Genomic DNA, 17,996 nt, shown 5'->3' with positions numbered 1-17,996 from the left:
TAGGAGTTGCAGCAAGCTGGTATAAGGGCATAGAGGCTCATTCCATTTACAGTTTTAGAAAGCTACAGGTGGCGTTTTTGTCACGATTTGTGAGCAAACAGAAGGGAAAGAAATCGTCGGGAGAGTTAATGTCGTTCGCTCAAAGAGATAGAGAGCCGTTAAGAGACTATCTCACCCGCTTTAACAACGAATCAATCACTATCCCCAACCTACAGCAGGAGGTTGCAGTTCTGGCTCTGATGAGGGGAATGCAAGAGTGTGAATTCAAGAAGTACCTCAGCCAGAAATCATACACTAATCTGGGCGACGTCCTACACAAGGCAAATGAGTACATCAGGGGGGATGAAATGATGAAGATCTCCAATGTGGTAGTGGCAACCAGCGGAAATGCCGGATACAATCCAAACTATAACAACCCCCAGGCGGGAAAAGGAGGAAACAATTTTCACCAGAACAATAATCAGCAAGGGGCAAGCCAGAAAAACCAGAATAACAGAAATGCCAATCCACAGGGGCAAAGACCCCGACAAGATAGAAGGGAGTCCAGAGGACTCTTTGATAACTACACTCCGCTGAACACACCGCGGACGGCAATTTACAACATCAACAACAAAATGGACGGTTGGAGAAGGCCGCCACCAATGCAGAGTAGGGAAAGAAACGTCAAAAATTATGTGACTTCCATAATGAGCACGGCCACCTCACAGAGGACTGCAGAGACCTCAAAGACAACATCGAGGATATGGTCAGAAAGGGGTATTTTTCGCAGTATAGGGCGAGGCAAGGAAATGGTCACAACAACTCGGTGGGGGGAAACCCTGCCAATTCATACCGGCCACAACAGCAGAAAAATCAACAACAATACCCAAGAATCGAACAGCCATATCAACCACCTAGAATTGAGCAAAAGCAACCGGAAACCAGTGCCAGAGCAGAACAGAGGGATGGCGGGAAAAAACCACCCGTGTATGTAATCTCTGGCGGCCCAGTCCACGGAGGGACGAGAAGCGGCGCCAGCAGAAGTTTGGAAGAACACATGCACATGGTAAACTATCATAACACAAGAGTGTGGCCGAACCCACCCAGCATATCAGTGATGACGTTCTCGGAATCGGATTGCAGAGGCATCATTTTCCCGCATGATGACCCGCTAGTTCTAACAATTGACATAGCAAATGCCGATGTGAACAGAGTACTGGTACACGACGGTAGCTCAGCAAACATCATTTTCTGGGAAGCTTTCAAACAGTTGCATATACCAGAGGAAGAGCTTCAAAGGGTGAACTACCCAGTAATCTGTTTCTCAGGATCTACAGTGTATCCAGAAGGTAGCATACGGCTGCCAGTGAAAATCGGAGAGGGGTCTGAGATTCGAGATCTCATGGTGGATTTCCTAATCATTAAAGTACCAGCGGCCTACAATGTGATCATCGGCCGTCCATTCATACACGACGCATAGGCAGTAGTCTCCATCTATCACTTGACAATGATATATATGTCGAACCTGGAAAGGCCGACAAAGATAAGGGGGAGTTAGTTGGCGGCAAGATCCTGTTACTTGACTGCTTTGAGAACACCGGGAAGAGTGGTCCCAGAAGTAAACTTGACTACTGAGTGGGCAAGGCGAGAAAAAAGGCCACAAAAGAAAAACACGACGAAAAGAGGTCGAACTGACCTAGACATGGAACACTTTGATGAAAGACCGGTAACAGCACCAAGACCAATGCCAGATGGTCTGACGGAGAATATTGAGCTGGAGGTCGGACGACAGGACAGAATGGTCGTGATTGGTACAGAAATGGGGAATGACATGAAGGTCAACCTTATAAGCTTGCAGAGAGATCATGCGGACATCTTTGCATTCTCAGCAGATGAGATGCCTAGTATCAATCCAGAAATAATGGTCCATCGGTTAAACGCCGACAGAAATGTTAGACCATTACGGCAGAAAAAGCGTAACTTCTCCACGGAGAAAATGGCGGCAATACAAGAAGAGGTAGATAAACTGTTGGCGGGAGGTTTCATTTAGCCATGTGACTACCCTGAATGGTTGGAAAATGTAGTAATGGTAAAAAAGCCGAGTGGGTCATGGAGGATGTGTGTAGATTTCACCAACCTTACCAGAGCATGTCCGAAAGATTTCTACCCGCTGCCAAGGATTGATAGGCTGGTGGACTCTACTAGTGGCCACGCAATGCTCAGTTTCCTAGATGCTTTCTCAGGATATCATCAGGCCAGCCTGCATAAATCAGACAGAAAGAAGGCGGCTTTTATCACAGATGCAGGAGTTTTCTGCTACAAGGCAATGCCATTCGGGTTGAAAAATGCAGGGGCAACGTATCAAAGGCTGGTCGACAAGGTGTTTGCCGACCAAAAAGGCAGAAACGTGGAGGTCTATGTAGACGACTCTATTGTAAAAAGCCGGAAAGAGGAGGATCATATTATCAATCTCCTTGAAACTTTCGAGACTCTGAGAAAGTACAAGATGAAATTAAACCCGAAGAAATGCGTCTTCGGAGTAAGATCAGGAAAATTTTTGGGATTCTTAGTCAGCGAGCGTGGCATAGACGCTAACCCAGAAAAAGTAGAAGCAATCATCATTCTACCGCAACCCAAAAGTGTAAAAGACATACAACGATTGACAGGAAGAATGGCCGCCTTAAACAGATTTGTGAGCAAGTCGGCAGATAAGCAGATGCCCTTCTTCACAACTTTGAGGCAAAACAAGAAATTCAAATGGGGGCCGGCAGAGCAAGAGGCTTTTGAATCTCTAAAAAGTCACTTGAAGAACCTACCAACAATAGCAAGAGCAAAGGAAGGCGGAAAATTACAGTTGTACATATCGGCGTCGCCAAAAACAGTCGCAGCAGTACTGGTAGCCGAAACAGAGAACAAAGTGCAGCAACCGGTATATTTTGTGAGCCATGTGCTAAACGACCTAGAAACAAGATACACGTTGGTGGAGAAAATGGCATATGCAGTCCTTATCGCGGCCAGAAAGTTAAGACCATACTTTGATGCACATACAATCGAAGTGTTGACAAACTTCCCTCTCGAAAAAGCCATTAGCAAGCTAGATACATCAGGCAGGCTGTTAAAGTGGGCAATAGAATTGTTAGAATTTGACTTGGAATTCCGGCCAAGAACGGCAATCAAAGCCCAGGCATTGGCGGACTTCATAGTTGAAGCGTCATACCAAGAAGATGAAGTACAAGCTGAAGTATGGGAGGTGTCAGTGGATGGTTCAGCTGCGCAGACAGGCAGTGGGGCCGACATAATCATGAAATCACCAGGAGGAGATATCTTTGAGTATGCTGTAAAATTCACGTTCGCTGCGTCAAATAATGAGGAAGAGTACGAGGCAGCAATCGCCGGCATCCAAATGTGTCTCGCAGCAGATGCCAAAAGAGTAACACTGACAACAGACTCCCAGCTAGTAGCAAGTCAATTCAGCGGAGAATACGAGGCCAAAGAACCATCGATGATAAAGTACCTGGAAAAGTTGAAGTCAGTGTCGTCTCAGCTAGAGAAATTCATTATTAATCTGGTACCCCGGACAGAAAATACGCTGGCAGATGCGCTATCAAAGTTAGCAAGTTTGAATATCGCCGACTTAAAAAGAACAGTCATGATGGAAGTCATGAAATAGCGAATTACGGAGTCGGAAGAATTACGGGTCATGACCATCACAGCTACTACAGAGTGGTACGATAATATCCAAACATATATACAGACTGAAGCCCTACCAGCTGTAGACACCTACTTTTGTCCCCATTTCCGAAAGGGAAGGTTCGATGATGAAAACGTAAATCTCCACTTGACAACGCATCTCCTATAAAATAACGAATCTCATTACCCCTTTTCATTTCACCCGAAACCTGCTATTTATAGAAACCTGCTATTTATGGAAACCTGCTAAAAATAGTAACTGCCGTAATGGGTAGTTGTTAAAAGTGGCAAGTCATAAAAGATAGAAACTTGTCAGAATTAGGTGTTGCACTCCAACATAAATCCTAAATGAGATAGAAATTGCGAGAGAATCCTATTCCTAATATGATTCGAAAGTAAGAGTCACGTATTAATTGAAATCCTAACGAGCCTAGAGTTCGTAACGGGCCCAGACGCATCCCGTCACAAGGTTAATACGCACTAAAAGACTCAATTAAATCTCAAATACTCCAGATTCTAGGAATCCGAATCTGACTAAGAAACGGCCCAAACATCAATTTCAACGCCCAGCCCTGGGCGCTGAAATTGCATGGATCCTATTTTCAACGCCCAGAGCTGGGCGCCGAAATCTTCGGCGCCCAGGCCTGGGCGCTGAAAATACCTGGTACGTGTTTTTTCCTAATTCCTTGTGGATTAGAGTTCTGCAATTCTATCTTTCCACGAACTCTTTTCTATAAATAGGGCCATAAGTTCGACGTGAAAAGGACACAACACACAATTATATTCTGAGTATTGACTCTAAACCCCTAAGCCTAAGCCTCACGCTGCAAAACTGATCACGCGTTCTGTCGCAATCGATCCATAAATCGAACAGAACGTATCCTGTCCCATAATTTGAGATTCGTTAAATAAAAGGAGAAATAGCAAAGTCAAAGTGGTTAGTTTTCTGAGAACCGTGACGCACCTCTCAAGGGTGCGTCGTAATGTGTCCCTTTTCCGTGGTTTAATTGCTTTCCTCGCCCTTTTATGAACTGTTAAACTAACTAAAATCTGATTGTTCGATCACGCTTAATAAATATGATATTTTTTGGAAATTGGATTATCATGCTAGGTCCCTTAAAACAATCTAAATTAGATAATCGCGTTCGATCTAGTACTATATGTTGCATATTGATAAAATCAACTCAGATTAGTTTAATAGTTAACGCATGTCCCTTCAATTATTTATGCTGAGCTAGTAAGGATATCCTGCCTCTGGAGTTATCGAAGAGCGAGTACTCCTCTCGGTAGTTACAGTCCCCCGAACCCTCAATCTCTACCCTGCGGGTGTACGTTGAGCGATCCCCACCACCAGGGATCATAAGGGAACCTACGACCGTCGTGGTCAAACATAATTGCACTCCCTTTATGTCACGGTAACCGGGTTTTGTCAGTTTTTCTCAATGTCGTTAAAAACTGAATGGCGACTCCTATATAACTAGTCAATTGGGTGTAAACTCACAGGAAATCCAATTACACTTGATTTGACAAAAAGAAGCGTCACACCCACGAGGGACGAGGTCACGCATTAGCCTCGTGCTTTTTCGACCCCCTCACACCAGCAGATTTGGCAGAAGCCAAAAAGACAAAAAGGGACGCGGTTTGGTACATCATCCTGTGGGGGCAATTGTACAAAAAGTCATTCAGCCTGCCATTCTTAAGGTGCCTGACAGCATTCGAGTCAGCAAGGCTGATCGAAGAAATGCACGAAGGGACATGTGGGAACCATGCCGGTAGAAAACCCCTGGCCATCATCTGCCAAAGACAAGGCTATTACTGGCCAAAAATGTTAGAAGATTGTCGAGCATACGTAAAAAAGTGCGAGAAATGTCAAAAGTTTTCAGCTGTGATAAACTTGCCAGCTAATGATTTGATGCCCATTCTGAACCCAATCCCATTCGCGCAATGCGGAATGATATTGTTGGACCATTCCCAATGGCGGCCGGAGGGCGCAAGTTCTTAATAGTAGCAGTGGACTACTTCACCAAGTGGATCGAAGCAGAGCCGGTAGCAAAAATAACGGCAAACCAGGTGAAAACGTTTATATGGAAAAACATAATAACAAGATTCGGACTGCCGCAGGCGATAGTTTTTTATCATGGATCACAGTTTGATTGTGCACCCATACAATGCTTCCTGGGATTATACAGGGTAAAGTTAGCCCACTCATCAGTATGTCACCCACAAAGCAATGCGCAAGCAGAGGCGGCGAATAAGCAAATCCTGGCTACGTTGAAAACTAAACTACTGTAAAGGCAAATGGGCAGATCTTATGCCAGAAATTTTGTGGTGCAACAGAACTTCTGTTAAGGAGGCTACCGGCGAGAGTCCGTTTAAGCTAAGCTACAGGTCCGAAGCAGTCATACCGGCAGAAATGGCTCTTCCAACCATGCGAATCCAGCATTACGATGAGGAAAGAAACGATCAGCTGCTACGACATCAGTTGGTCTTCATGCCAGAAATCCGCATGAAAGCAGAAATCAGTTCGGCAGCATACAAAAGCAGAATGAGCAGAGCATACAACAAAAAATTAAAACACCGGCCTCTAGGAGTAGGAGACCTGGTACTGCGGAGAACGGCCGCAACGGGAAAAGGAAATGCTTAAGGAAAACTGACAGCAAATTGGGAAGGACCATACCAGATATGGGAGGAAATTGTTCCTGGATCATACCGGTTAATGCAGATGGATGGTACCACGCTCAAGAACTCCTGGAATGCCAGTACTCTGAGAAAGTACTATGTTTGAAAAAGTGTAATGATGATATGTACGCAGACTGACTGCACTAGCAGTGTGCATTTTGCTGTTGTGTAAAATTAGGACGGTCCTCAAATACGACCAGTCCATAAATAAAGGAAGAAAAGAGCAAAAAAGAAACGTTGCATAAATCCACGCACAAAGGTAATGTATGGATGTGATTAGTAGCAGTAAAGAAAATAAATGCCGTATGGGCACTTTACTGTGAAGCGCATAAGTCCATAATAAGTTGTTGTGATTAGTAGCTTTGGAGAAAATAAATGCCGTTAAGGGGCACTCCATTGTGAAGTGTAGCATTCAACGAAGTGTATGGATGTGATTAGTAGTAGTAAAGAAAATAAATGCCGTAAGGGCACTTTACTGTGAAGCGTAGCAGTCCATAATAAGTTGTTGTGATTAGTAGATTTGGAGAAAATAAATGCAGTTAAGGGGCACTCCATTGTGAAGAGTATGGATGTGATTAGTAGCAGTACAGAAAATAAATGTCGTATGGGCACTTTACTGTGAAGCGTAGCAATCCATAATAAGTTGTTGTGATTAGTAGCTTTGGAGAAAATAAATGCCGTTAAGGGGCACTCCAATGTGAAGCGTAGCATTCAACGAAGTGTATGGATGTGATTAGTAGCAGTAAAGAAAATAAATGCCGTATGGGCACTTTACTGTGAAGCGTAGCATTCCATAATAAGTTGTTGTGATTAGTAGCTTTGGAGAAAATAAATGTCGTTAAGGGGCACTCCATTGTGAAGCGTAGCATTCAACGAAGTGTATGGATGTGATTAGTAGCAGTAAAGAAAATAAATGCCGTATGGGCACTTTACTATGAAGCGTAGCAGTCCATAAATTGTTGTGATTAGTAGCTTTGGAGAAAATAAATGCCGTTAAGGGGCACTCCATTGTGAAGCGTAACACTCAACAAGTTAGCAATATAGTGATGCCCTCTCAGTCTCAGACTGCAGCCTAGGCTCTATATCCTCAAGCCGCTTATTAGGCGCCCCCAAATCAGAAGTTACAACATCCAACTTCTTCTTGCTACCATCCAAGGCAGACTCCGCCTTCTCAGCCCGCTTCTTCAACTCGGCCATATCAATGCTATTCTGCGTCAGCTGCATCTGGTTCCAACGATAGACATAGTACAAATCCATGCTGGATTGAACAACCTAAAAAGCAAAACAAAAAGCGGATTAATAACCAAAGATAGCCGGTTAGAAAGTTGTATCAAATTAAGCAAGAAATACCTTGTACAAATCGTTGAAATGCTGAGCAGCAGGGGCGTCAATCTGACCCTGTCGCCTGTCAGCGGGAGTAATCAGATCCCAAAAAGCGCGGTAGCCCAAATCCCCACCCTCTTTAGCAGAATCAGTTGCCACCGACTCCCCACATAGCAGATCAATGTTGGGGTAGAATTGATCGGTAGGCTCACCACCAGGCGACCCGAACCATGACTTCATAGCCGGCGGGATTTTGAAAGGGGTGTCCTCAATCCAACCGCCGGTACGCAGCGGCAGATGGTAATTCAACCGAGAATCACCGGATCTATTCTCACTACGACTCACAGAGGGCATACTAGAATTGCCCCCTGTCACAGTAGCCGACGTAGCACAATGCTAAAGTGGAGGCTCATTCTCACCGCCACCACCCTCTACGTCCAAAATCTCAATGGACGGCTGCGGAGATGGATGAACCACAACAGTAGAATCCGCCGTCTTCTTGAGAGTGTCGTCAGCAGGGAATTCGTGTATGCCAACAGCAGCCGAAACTCTTTCGGATCAGAACGCCCACTAGTAAGCAATGATCTCTTTCGGCTCTTCCCACCGCGGCCGGTTGGATTGGATTGCATATTGGACGGTTGCGCAGTTTTCGAAATAGAAGCAGATGAGGATTTAGTTTTAGAACCGGCGCCAACACGATTCTTAGCAACGGTAACAGCTGAGCGACGGGAGGAGGCTCGTGTGGAGTACGTTGATATTGTGTCGTACTTTCCTTTAGGCGGAGGCTGCGTACACACAGGTCTCCAATTCTCGTCAAAACCAAGAATATCTCTATCCAAGGTTTTAGTACCAGCAAAGACAACAACACAATTAAAGCCGGCAACTTACTTGTGCAATACACAAAACTAAAAATAGCAAAAATAAATACATCCCATTCAGCTAAAAATATGTTTACCAAAGAAGTGGGTGTTGCAAAGGCCGACAGCAGACAGAGGTTGGCTACCCAAAATATAATAGGCATTAGGAAGCCCATTTCGATTTACAGCCTGCTTTTTGCTGAGGCCGACATCTAAAATGTCACACGCTAGATAATCAAAAGCTTTTCTCTCCCACCGGCCCAAACCACGCTGGTTGTACTGCTCCATTCGAGGCTTGGGTTTAGTAAAAGTCCGTCGAAGAGAAAAGTCGTCAGGAACTTGAACAAAGTAAAAACGATCCTGCCAATCTTTGCAGCTCGACAAAGGAGGATGCACAGTCTTCCTTTTCGTTGCGCTATACGCCGACATCCACCTTGTCTCACCATCCTTCTTCAACCATAACAGTCGCTTGAATAAATTCAACGTCAGCGGCCATTGTTTAAACAGACACAGCCAGACATACGAAATAACAGTTCTGACGGTAGTAGGAGTAACTTGAGCCAAGCAGACATTCCAAGCCCGAAATATCTTCTCAACAAAAGGGTGCAGAGGAAAGCGAAGCCCAAAATCCAAATGTTTCGCATACACAACAATATGGCCGGGAGGACAGTAAAAAGTAGTAGCACCTTCAGGCGGCACTACCAACTTATATTCAGCCGGCAAAACAAGAAAAGTCCCCCCATGAACTACATGGTTTTTCTTTATGATCAAATCACGCCATGTCGTCAAAATCTCGGTCGTACGAGGAAGATTATCTAAAGGAGGAAGCTCTTCTCTCCTATGAACATCCGTGGAGTCATCGGTAAAATAAGGCTACTCGTTAGCCTCATCCGCAAGAACTTCGGCCACTATCACGTCGGCAGGATCATCATCATCTGAGCCAATACCATCGTTACCGACGTCTGCTTCCTCACCATTCCTACCAAAAAAGCCAGCTTCCTCACTATCACCACCCCTATGTTCATCAACATCCTTACCGGCGGAATCCTCGAAGATGGAATCACCATCGGAGTATTCGCCGGTAGCCACATCTATGTCATCAGTTACAGGCTCTTTACCAGGGCGACGGCCGCTAGTGCTAGCCGGTTGTTCTAAAGTCATCCTATCAGCCTGACCAAAAGAAACACCGAAGTTGCCAGTATTAGTTCCATACTGCCCGTGGCCACTGCCGGCGGAATCCAAAAATTCCCGGTAAGAGCGAATATAATATCGCACCGAAATAGGGGAAACATCTAAAACAGGCTCAGTAGCCGGAATAGGACGCTCATGAGACCTCATTTCCCTTATCATTCGAGCCTGTAGATGATGTAGGGCATAACAACGCTCTCTCTCAGCCTGACTTAAACCCTCGTCGTATACCTCACGAATGGCAGTCCATCTTAAATTAGATCGAGAAGGCGGCCTCTCCTGGGCCCAACTACAGTTACTCTCTTGGGGAACACTCCAACCGGTAAACCCAGAAGGTTGAGAAGAAGGATTGTCCCCACCCAAATTTTTTGTCATTTTTTGAAGGCGGCGGATAATTTAAAGTTTCACACAGCAGAAAAGCAAAAACAACTAAGAAAACAAAGAGGAGCAGAATAGAAGAGGGGGTACCTACTATTTTTCTGGAGTTTGAAATACAAATGAAGCACGCGAAAGAGAAAAACAGGAAGAACCTACAAAAAACACAGAAATGAAGAAAAATCAAACACAAAAACAAAAGAGAGGAAGAAAAACCCGAAATTCAGTAACAATAAAAAGGGAGGCTAGTAACCTTGGCAAATTCAAACCACCACAACAGCAAAGGCTTGAAAATCAAACAGCAGCGAAGTTCAGCGAATAACCCCAAGAAAAGAGAGAGAGAAAAGTCGGAATTTCAGGAGAAAAAGTGGGTGAAATGGCAAAATATCGAAGAGGTTATGGGTTTTTATAGGTCAAAGGGGGGGTATACGAAAGGTCATGGCCCTTAAGTCAAGCAGTTAAAAGGTCAGTTACACTCGAAATCAATGACCCAAAATAAGCGCACGAAATAAGGCACTGGATGAAGGCCACGTGGAAGAACGTGGGTAGCAATCTCCCGCCACTTGTAAGGTAAATTTTTTTAAAAGTGGCTAGTCATCTAAAGTATCTTCAAGGTGGCTAGTCGTCCAAATATTTCTCAAAGGGGCTAGTCGTCCAAATATTTTCCAAGGGGGCTATTCGTCCAAATATTTTTAAAGGGGGCTAGTCGTCCAAATATTTTTTAAGGGGGCTAGTCGTCCAAATATTTTTCAAAGGGGATAGTCGTCCAAATATTTTCCAAGGGGGCTAGTCGTCCAAATATTTTTTAAGGGGGCTAGTCGTCCAAATATGTTTCAAGGGGGCTAGTCGTCCAAATGTTTTTCAAGGGGGCTAGTCGTCCAAATATTTTTCAAAGGACCTGGCCGTCAAAACCTCCTATCAGAGCGAAGGCAGTCGACAAACTGTTCGAGGTCTTTCCTCAGAAACACTCGAAACACAGTCAACGTCCGCGCTTCACTCTGAGGGGGCTAGTTGTACCACCAGGTATCAAAATAATACTCATTTTTTCCCGTTATTCAGAGCAAGCGCAGAAATTGTCATATTTGCGCTTACCCTGAGGGGGCTAGTTGTACGGGGTGTCCTACCGGCACGACTTGGTACCGGCAGAACTCCCCGTAGGTAAACTTCTACCAACTTCAACCTGCAGGTAATCTGTTCATCTTAGGTAAACAGCACCTACCGGCAGATTTGAGGAACCTTACCGGCGTTATCACATAGGACAACCAACCAAGGGTCACTATCAACAGGTCGCTATCCAACCACAAGGGACCCACCTGATCGTACCCTTGGATTGGTCTATATAAGGAGCACCTTATTTAATGCTATGAGGTACACAAACACTTAAACACACTTCTTTCTTACTCTCTGATTATCTCTTAATCACTTCTTAATCCCTCAGTAATCTTACTTAAGCATCGGAGGGGGGATCCTCGAACCACCCCCGAGGCTAGTTAATCCATTCTGTTGTGCAGATATCAACCGGCACTCTCAAGAGGAACCAAGTATCCCACAGTCCGCTGTTCTCATTCCACACCCGGAACAGAAATCAAGGAGAAATCTGCGTCCTGGCCGTCGTCGCCTTCCGCGGTGGTCGAATCTTTAATCACCTCCGCTTAACCTATAAATCTCCGACATCTCCCTTCGATTTCGCTCGAATTTTCGAATTTGAGGTTTGATTTCTATCTCAAACCCCTAACTATGAAGTTTGCTTTTTATGAAGTATTTATGTTCTTATCTTTCTGTTGTAGCATGAATTTTGAACTTAATCCTAATTAGTAATTATTTGTGTTATTTTCATTGTTTAATTGCATAAAAAAACTCATGTAGGTCTAGGATTTCTGAAATTCTGGAGAGTGAGGCATGAAATGTCGGTTGAGATTTGGCTCTCCACCGTGAGCTCAGTCCCTTTCCACCGAGATCTTGAAATGGCGAGGAAATGGCGAAGAGATGTTGAGTATGGTGAGAGTGAGTGAGGTGCTTAAGTTTTGAATTTTGCTCAATGATGTTTGACTGCTTTTGGGGTTGTTGCTTCAATTGAAGTTGTTATTCTTATTGGAGATGTTATGTTGTTGTCCCGATCATTAAGCCTATAGAATAAACCGATTGCATTGTTTGTGTTTGTGAGTTTTTAGTTCAGACTTGTTTGTTTGGATTTTACATTGAGAAAAAACATTAATGATTGTAATTTTGTAATGATTTAGACTATAATTGGTACGCCTAGCATGAATCTGCAGGTAATTGTTCACTTGGATGTTGTTGAACTTATACACATTGTGTCCTTTTTGTAAAGAAAACAATGTGAACCTGCTGATTTTGATTTCTCCGTTATTTCCTTAATGTTGGATGAACCACCTGATTTCATTTCTATTGATTTTGTTTTTAAATGTGTGTGTGTGTGTGTGTGTGTTACGTTAATTGATTGAACTTGTTGTTATTGCGGTGTTTTTCAGTTGCTAGGGCGCCAAATTTATAGGAACCCTAGACCATCGGCACTTTCTTTTGGATCTCATGGCTATGCTACTTCTTGTGGAGCAAGTTATGATGAACTGATGAAGCTGATAGAAGAATTGGACCGAGTGGTGACTTTCAGGTGGATTGGAGTAAGGAATTTGCTTCTTTTTATTTTTTATTATAGGATTATATTACTTCAGTTAGTGATGATTGCATTTGTATCCCTTATTATACAGAGAAAAACAACTCATATTTTAGTTTTAAATAAATAAGAAATTTCTTGTTCAGTTGCTGCGTGCTTTTATTGGAGCAGTGCATATGATTTATCTTTCAATTGTTGAATTTGTTCAGCTTTACTGTACGGTGTCTGTCCTAATGGACGAACAAGACGATCAGAGTGAATCAGAGAATGCTTTACTGTCCATGGAAGAGGTGATTGAGGGCGGTCTAGGACGGATGAACTACACTAAGATGCAACAATATATACTTGCATCAATTCCTTCTATTTTTTATATCAGCAGCAATCATTTATCAGTGTACTTATAGATGCTCAACCAATATGGCATTGCTCGCATCAATGATTTTTGTTGTTGCTGTTGGTCGCGGAGGAGAAACGGTATAGTGACTGCAGCTTGTTGCTGGAAGCTGCCACAGGAAAAAGGAAGCAAACAGTAAGCCAGCAACTGCAGCTTGTGCCACGCTAACACTTACTTTTATAATGGAACTTGGGAGAGCAAAAAGATAGAGTAATAAGTTACTTTTTTCCAAAGTAGTATGTTTAACTTTACTCAATAATTTGCCAAAAGGAAATGTACATCATCGCCATTTGGTTGAGTGCATGAGCATTAAATATCTAGTTATCTACACAATAGGTGGGAAATAATTGAACATCTAGTTAGATTAATTTTTAGTATCCAAAACAAAAATTTATGGGGACTGATATTGTCAAAAGGGGAAATATATATGAGGTCAATTGAATCTAAAAAAATTGGAAAAAGGAATCATTTGGGAATCGGCCTTTTGCGGACTTTTGTGTGCTCCGGTCATATATGTAATTTGTAAGAACGAGCAATTTCTAAGTTCGTGTATGGCCAATTCTGTTTTTGGCATCTAATAAAAGTGATTGTTTTCAAAGGCTATTTAACTTTAATTTGGACTTTAATAATGTTTAATGAGTTTTTATATTTCAAAATTTATCATTATTTAATAGTATATGCAGTACTCCTTAGTAGTTTCACAAATTCTTATTTATAATGGGTGTACAATAAATATTGTACACCGAAGTAAAAGTTGATTCAAAATACTTAAAAGTTACGTTTATATATGTAAAAGTTATCTATTTTTTAATGATAAAATTTTTCATTTCAATAAAAATTATTTCTTCAAAATCACTAATAATGTATAAATTAATCATTTAACCCTTTAAAATGTTTATCTATCAACTTTTTAATTTTATAATATAAAAGTTACAGAAAAATAGGTTAAAGTTACGAAAAACTGCATGAAAGTTATCTTGGTGTACAATAAATTTATTGTACACCTTGTGCGCGCAAGACCTTTTGTAGTAGTTTTGATCAGGTTACCAAATACCTAACTGGATCCGTTCCAATAATTAAAAACATTAACTTTCTTTATTTTATTAGCATGAAATGGGAACACCGGAACTAATTCCGGTTTTAATTTGAGTTATTCAAAATTTTACAAATCGTCTTCATGCACCACACTACACTACTACAGTAATGAAGTAGGTGTAGACACCTACTTTTGTCCCCATTTCCGAAAGGTAAGGTTCGATGATGAGAACATAAAATCTCCACTTGGCAACGCATCTCCTATAAAATAACGAATCTCGATCACCCTTTTCATTTCACCCGAACCTGCTATTTATAGAAACCTTCTAAAAATAGTAACTGCAATAATAGGTAGTTGTTAAAAGTGGCAAGTCATAAAAGATAGAAACCTGTCAGAATTAGGTGTTGCACTCCAACATAAATCCTAAAAGAGATAGAATTTGCAAGAGGAATCCTATTCCTAGTATAATTCGAAAATAAGAGTTACATATTAATTAAAATCCTAACGAGCCTAGAGTTCGTAACGGGCCCAGACGCATTCCGTCGTAAAGTTAATACGCACTAAAAGACTCGGATAAGTCTCAAAGACTCCGTATTCCACGAGTCCAAATCTGACAAGGAAATACGGCCCATACCCTATTTTCAACGCCTGGCTCTGGGCGCCGAAATCTTCGGCGCCCAGCCCTGGGCGCTGAAAATACCTGGGTACGTGTTCTCTCCTAATTCTTCTTGGATTAGATCTCCAAAGTTTTATCTTTCCATGAACTCTTTCCTATAAATACAGCCCCAAATTCGACGTGAACACAACACACAATTCATATTCTGAGTATTGACTCCAACCCCTAAGCCTAAGCCTCACGTTGCGAAATTGATCCCGCGTTCTGTCGCAATCGATCCAAAAATCGAACAGAACGTATCCTGTCCCTTGTAGCTGAAGAATTAAGCCCGGAAACTTGAGATTCGTTAAATAAAAGGAGAAATAGCAAAGCCAAAGTGGTTAGTTTTCTGAGAACCGTGACGCACCTTTCAAGGGTGCGTCGTAATGTGTCCCTTTGCATTATTTAACCGCTTTCCTCGCCCTTTTATAAAACTGTTAAACTATTAATCTGATTGTTCTATCGCGCCTAATAAAGATAATATCTTGGGAAATTTAACTATCATGATAGGTCCCTTAAATCAATCTAAACAAGATAATCACGATCGATCTAGTATTATGTGTTGCATATTATTAAAATCAATTCAGATTAGTTTAATAGTTAACGCATGTCCCTTCAATTATTTATGCTGAGCTAGTAAGGATATCCTGCCTCTGGAGTTATCGAAGAGCGAGTACTCCTCTCGGTAGTTACAGTCCCCCGAACCCTCAATCTCTACCTTGCGGGTGTACGTTGAGAGATCCCCACACCAGGGATCACAAGGGAACCTATCGCCGTCGTGGTCAAACATAATTGCACTCCCTTTATGTCACGATAACCGGGTTTTGTCAGTTTTTCTCATTGTCGTTAAAAACTGAATGGCGACTCCTATATTACTAGTCAATTGGGTGTAAACTCACAGGAAATCCAATTACACTTGATTTGACAAAAAGAAACGTCACGCCCACGAGGGACGAGGTCACGCATTAGCCTCGTGCTTTTTCGACCCCCTCACAGTGGCGACTCCACTGGGGATAGTGAAGGAAATACTCGTGCTCGTAGGTAATCAAAATAGCCGAAGGGTGAAACGATCCTACCCCGCGTTTATTTCCCCATCAAGTTGGGACGACTTGAAAATCAGCATATTAATGTGAACGGACAGAACCGCATGACGAATCTTGGCTCCCTTGGGATGTTTCATCTCGGGAGTTGGGACTAAGGATACCCATCGCCAACCGGGGGGTGCATACGCTTCGAATGTTGTCCACTCGGCACTTTCGCTAGTAGTACACCCGTCCCAAATCCAATCGCTCGCCCACTAGGTCCCTCTCATTGGTGCATGCCCCCTTGGGTTACATCGTGATTGGCCTCTTGGGCGAAATTCGTCTGTTGAAGGCACTACCTCGACCGGGGCATGTGTTGGATCTGCGATAGAAGCGGTACCAAGCCGGTGCAAATACTACCCATACAAGCCTATCATAAACTACATGACATATTATTATTTTGCCTCATGATGTAATGTTAGTTATGTGTAGCGAATTATGTGATTGTGTGTGACAAATAATGCTAGAAAACCAACGACCTTAAAAATTGCCCAAACATTCGTAAACCAATTGGCCAAAGAGTTATACCAAAATACGTGTTCCGCAAACCCGAACGATCGCCACAAAAGTAAGCGACGCTCGGGATGGCCCGTAACGAATCCCACAAACGCTGCACAACGCGTAAAGGACGTTATTCGGAAAGCACGCAAAATTAAGTCTCATATACAAAAAATATACGCGAACAGAGTACGAGTACCAGTCAGGGACGCATTTTCAGCGCCCTTGGCTGGGCGCCAAATATTCTCACGCCCACCGCTGGGCGCTGAAGTTGATGCCTGGCCTTTTGGTCAGGCACAACAGCCTCGGTGCCCGCGCATAAAAAAAGTACGTAGCAGTAAAAAAAAACTTTTCGTGAAAATTGCTGCGAGGGCGTATGAAAAGGCACTCGATTCTACAGGCGACTTAAAAAAAATTAAAAAATAAAAAACTCTTTGTGTCGTTGTTAGGCCTCCTATGAAGACAATGTTCGGCACCAAAACTGAGCATGCTAATTAAATGACCTTGAATGTCACATGGGCAAAGTATTCAAAAAATAATGTTCAAATAGAGTTTTCAAGGAAAAATAATGTTCGAATAAAAAATAAATAAATCCGATTCTAGACTATGCTATGCCAAAGTACAATCTAAATCCTAAGTCTTAGTTGTCTTATCCATAGAATCGGTCCTAATGCTTGGTATCGTTCTGCAAGTTAAAAGGTTAAACCATATTGAGTCTCCCTTCCTAACATTTAAATCAATAAGCACCCATATGTAATTGTCATTCCTTACTAAGAATCTACGGCCTCAATACTCTCTCTCACCAATAAAAAGAATATATTATAGTATTTGCAAAATGGAAACAGTCACGTTCTGAAAATCATTCCCCCATAGTCGCACAACCCCCAAAGTGAACCTAAGGTGTCAATACCATTAGCAGAAATTAACGGCCTCAAGGCTTATGATCACATTGGGTCACGACTATCATAGTCCTCTCGAGCCACTTTGCTCCTTGAAATACTCCTAAGTACGGACTAAAAGATTTTCCATGAACGCAACGTGACGAACCATGAAAATACCCGAATCGGCATGCCATAAGGCTACCATTGGGGTAAAGCAATACACACTAAGAGGGAAGTCGCATTAATGATTCTAGTCTTACAAAAATGAAAATTCGATCTCCCCAACTAACTACCTTGCCAACATTAAGCAAAATGGCGCATGACAAATGAACACCCAAGGGTTAAAATCTAAAGTGTCAACCAACGAAAGTTATGGTCCAATTAGCCTAAGTCTGAAAGTTGCTTGGTCAAGTATTATAGGCTTACGCCACGTCATTATTTTGTGTCTAGGCCACCTCCTTGTATTCATACACGGGTTATAATCAGAAAGATTAATGAAAGTTCGAGTCTAAATAACAACTTCCACTTAAATCCCAGAAACTGGAGTCTGAAAAAAACAAAAAAATTATTTTCGATGTAATTCTTTCGTTAAATTTCAATAAAGTAAAAACAACATTTTGAACTTACGCTATTTGCACATTTTAAGAAACGACTAAATACGCTTGCAAAGTATGACAATTTAAAGGTCCACCCTAGGCCTACTAAAGCTCTTATCCACCCTAGTCCT

At 42.5% G+C, this 17,996-nt stretch overlaps 1 protein-coding gene across 3 annotated transcripts; it reads left to right on the top strand.

Moving 5' to 3' along the window:
* The first annotated feature begins 11,524 nt into the window (after window positions 1–11,524).
* Window positions 11,525–13,592, top strand: LOC130464199 (uncharacterized). 3 transcript variants are annotated; one of them, XM_056833661.1, is made up of 4 exons: window positions 11,525–11,800; window positions 11,958–12,089; window positions 12,581–12,730; window positions 12,933–13,592. In XM_056833661.1, the coding sequence occupies exons 2-4, from the start codon at window positions 12,078–12,080 to the stop codon at window positions 13,125–13,127; spliced, it is 357 nt and encodes a 118-aa protein (XP_056689639.1). In that variant the 5' UTR covers window positions 11,525–11,800; window positions 11,958–12,077; the 3' UTR covers window positions 13,128–13,592. The 3 variants fall into 3 exon arrangements, 1 of the variants encoding a protein (XP_056689639.1); XR_008924547.1 differs by lacking the exon at window positions 11,958–12,089 and having other exon boundaries at window positions 12,581–12,720; XR_008924546.1 differs by lacking the exon at window positions 11,958–12,089.
* The last annotated feature ends 4,404 nt before the right edge of the window (window positions 13,593–17,996 follow it).

The sequence above is a fragment of the Spinacia oleracea genome, chromosome 6 (assembly GCF_020520425.1).
Source record: "Spinacia oleracea cultivar Varoflay chromosome 6, BTI_SOV_V1, whole genome shotgun sequence".
Taxonomy (NCBI): Eukaryota; Viridiplantae; Streptophyta; class Magnoliopsida; order Caryophyllales; family Amaranthaceae; genus Spinacia; species Spinacia oleracea.
Note: the sequence above shows the minus strand (reverse complement) of the source record. Positions and strands in the feature narration are given on the sequence as shown.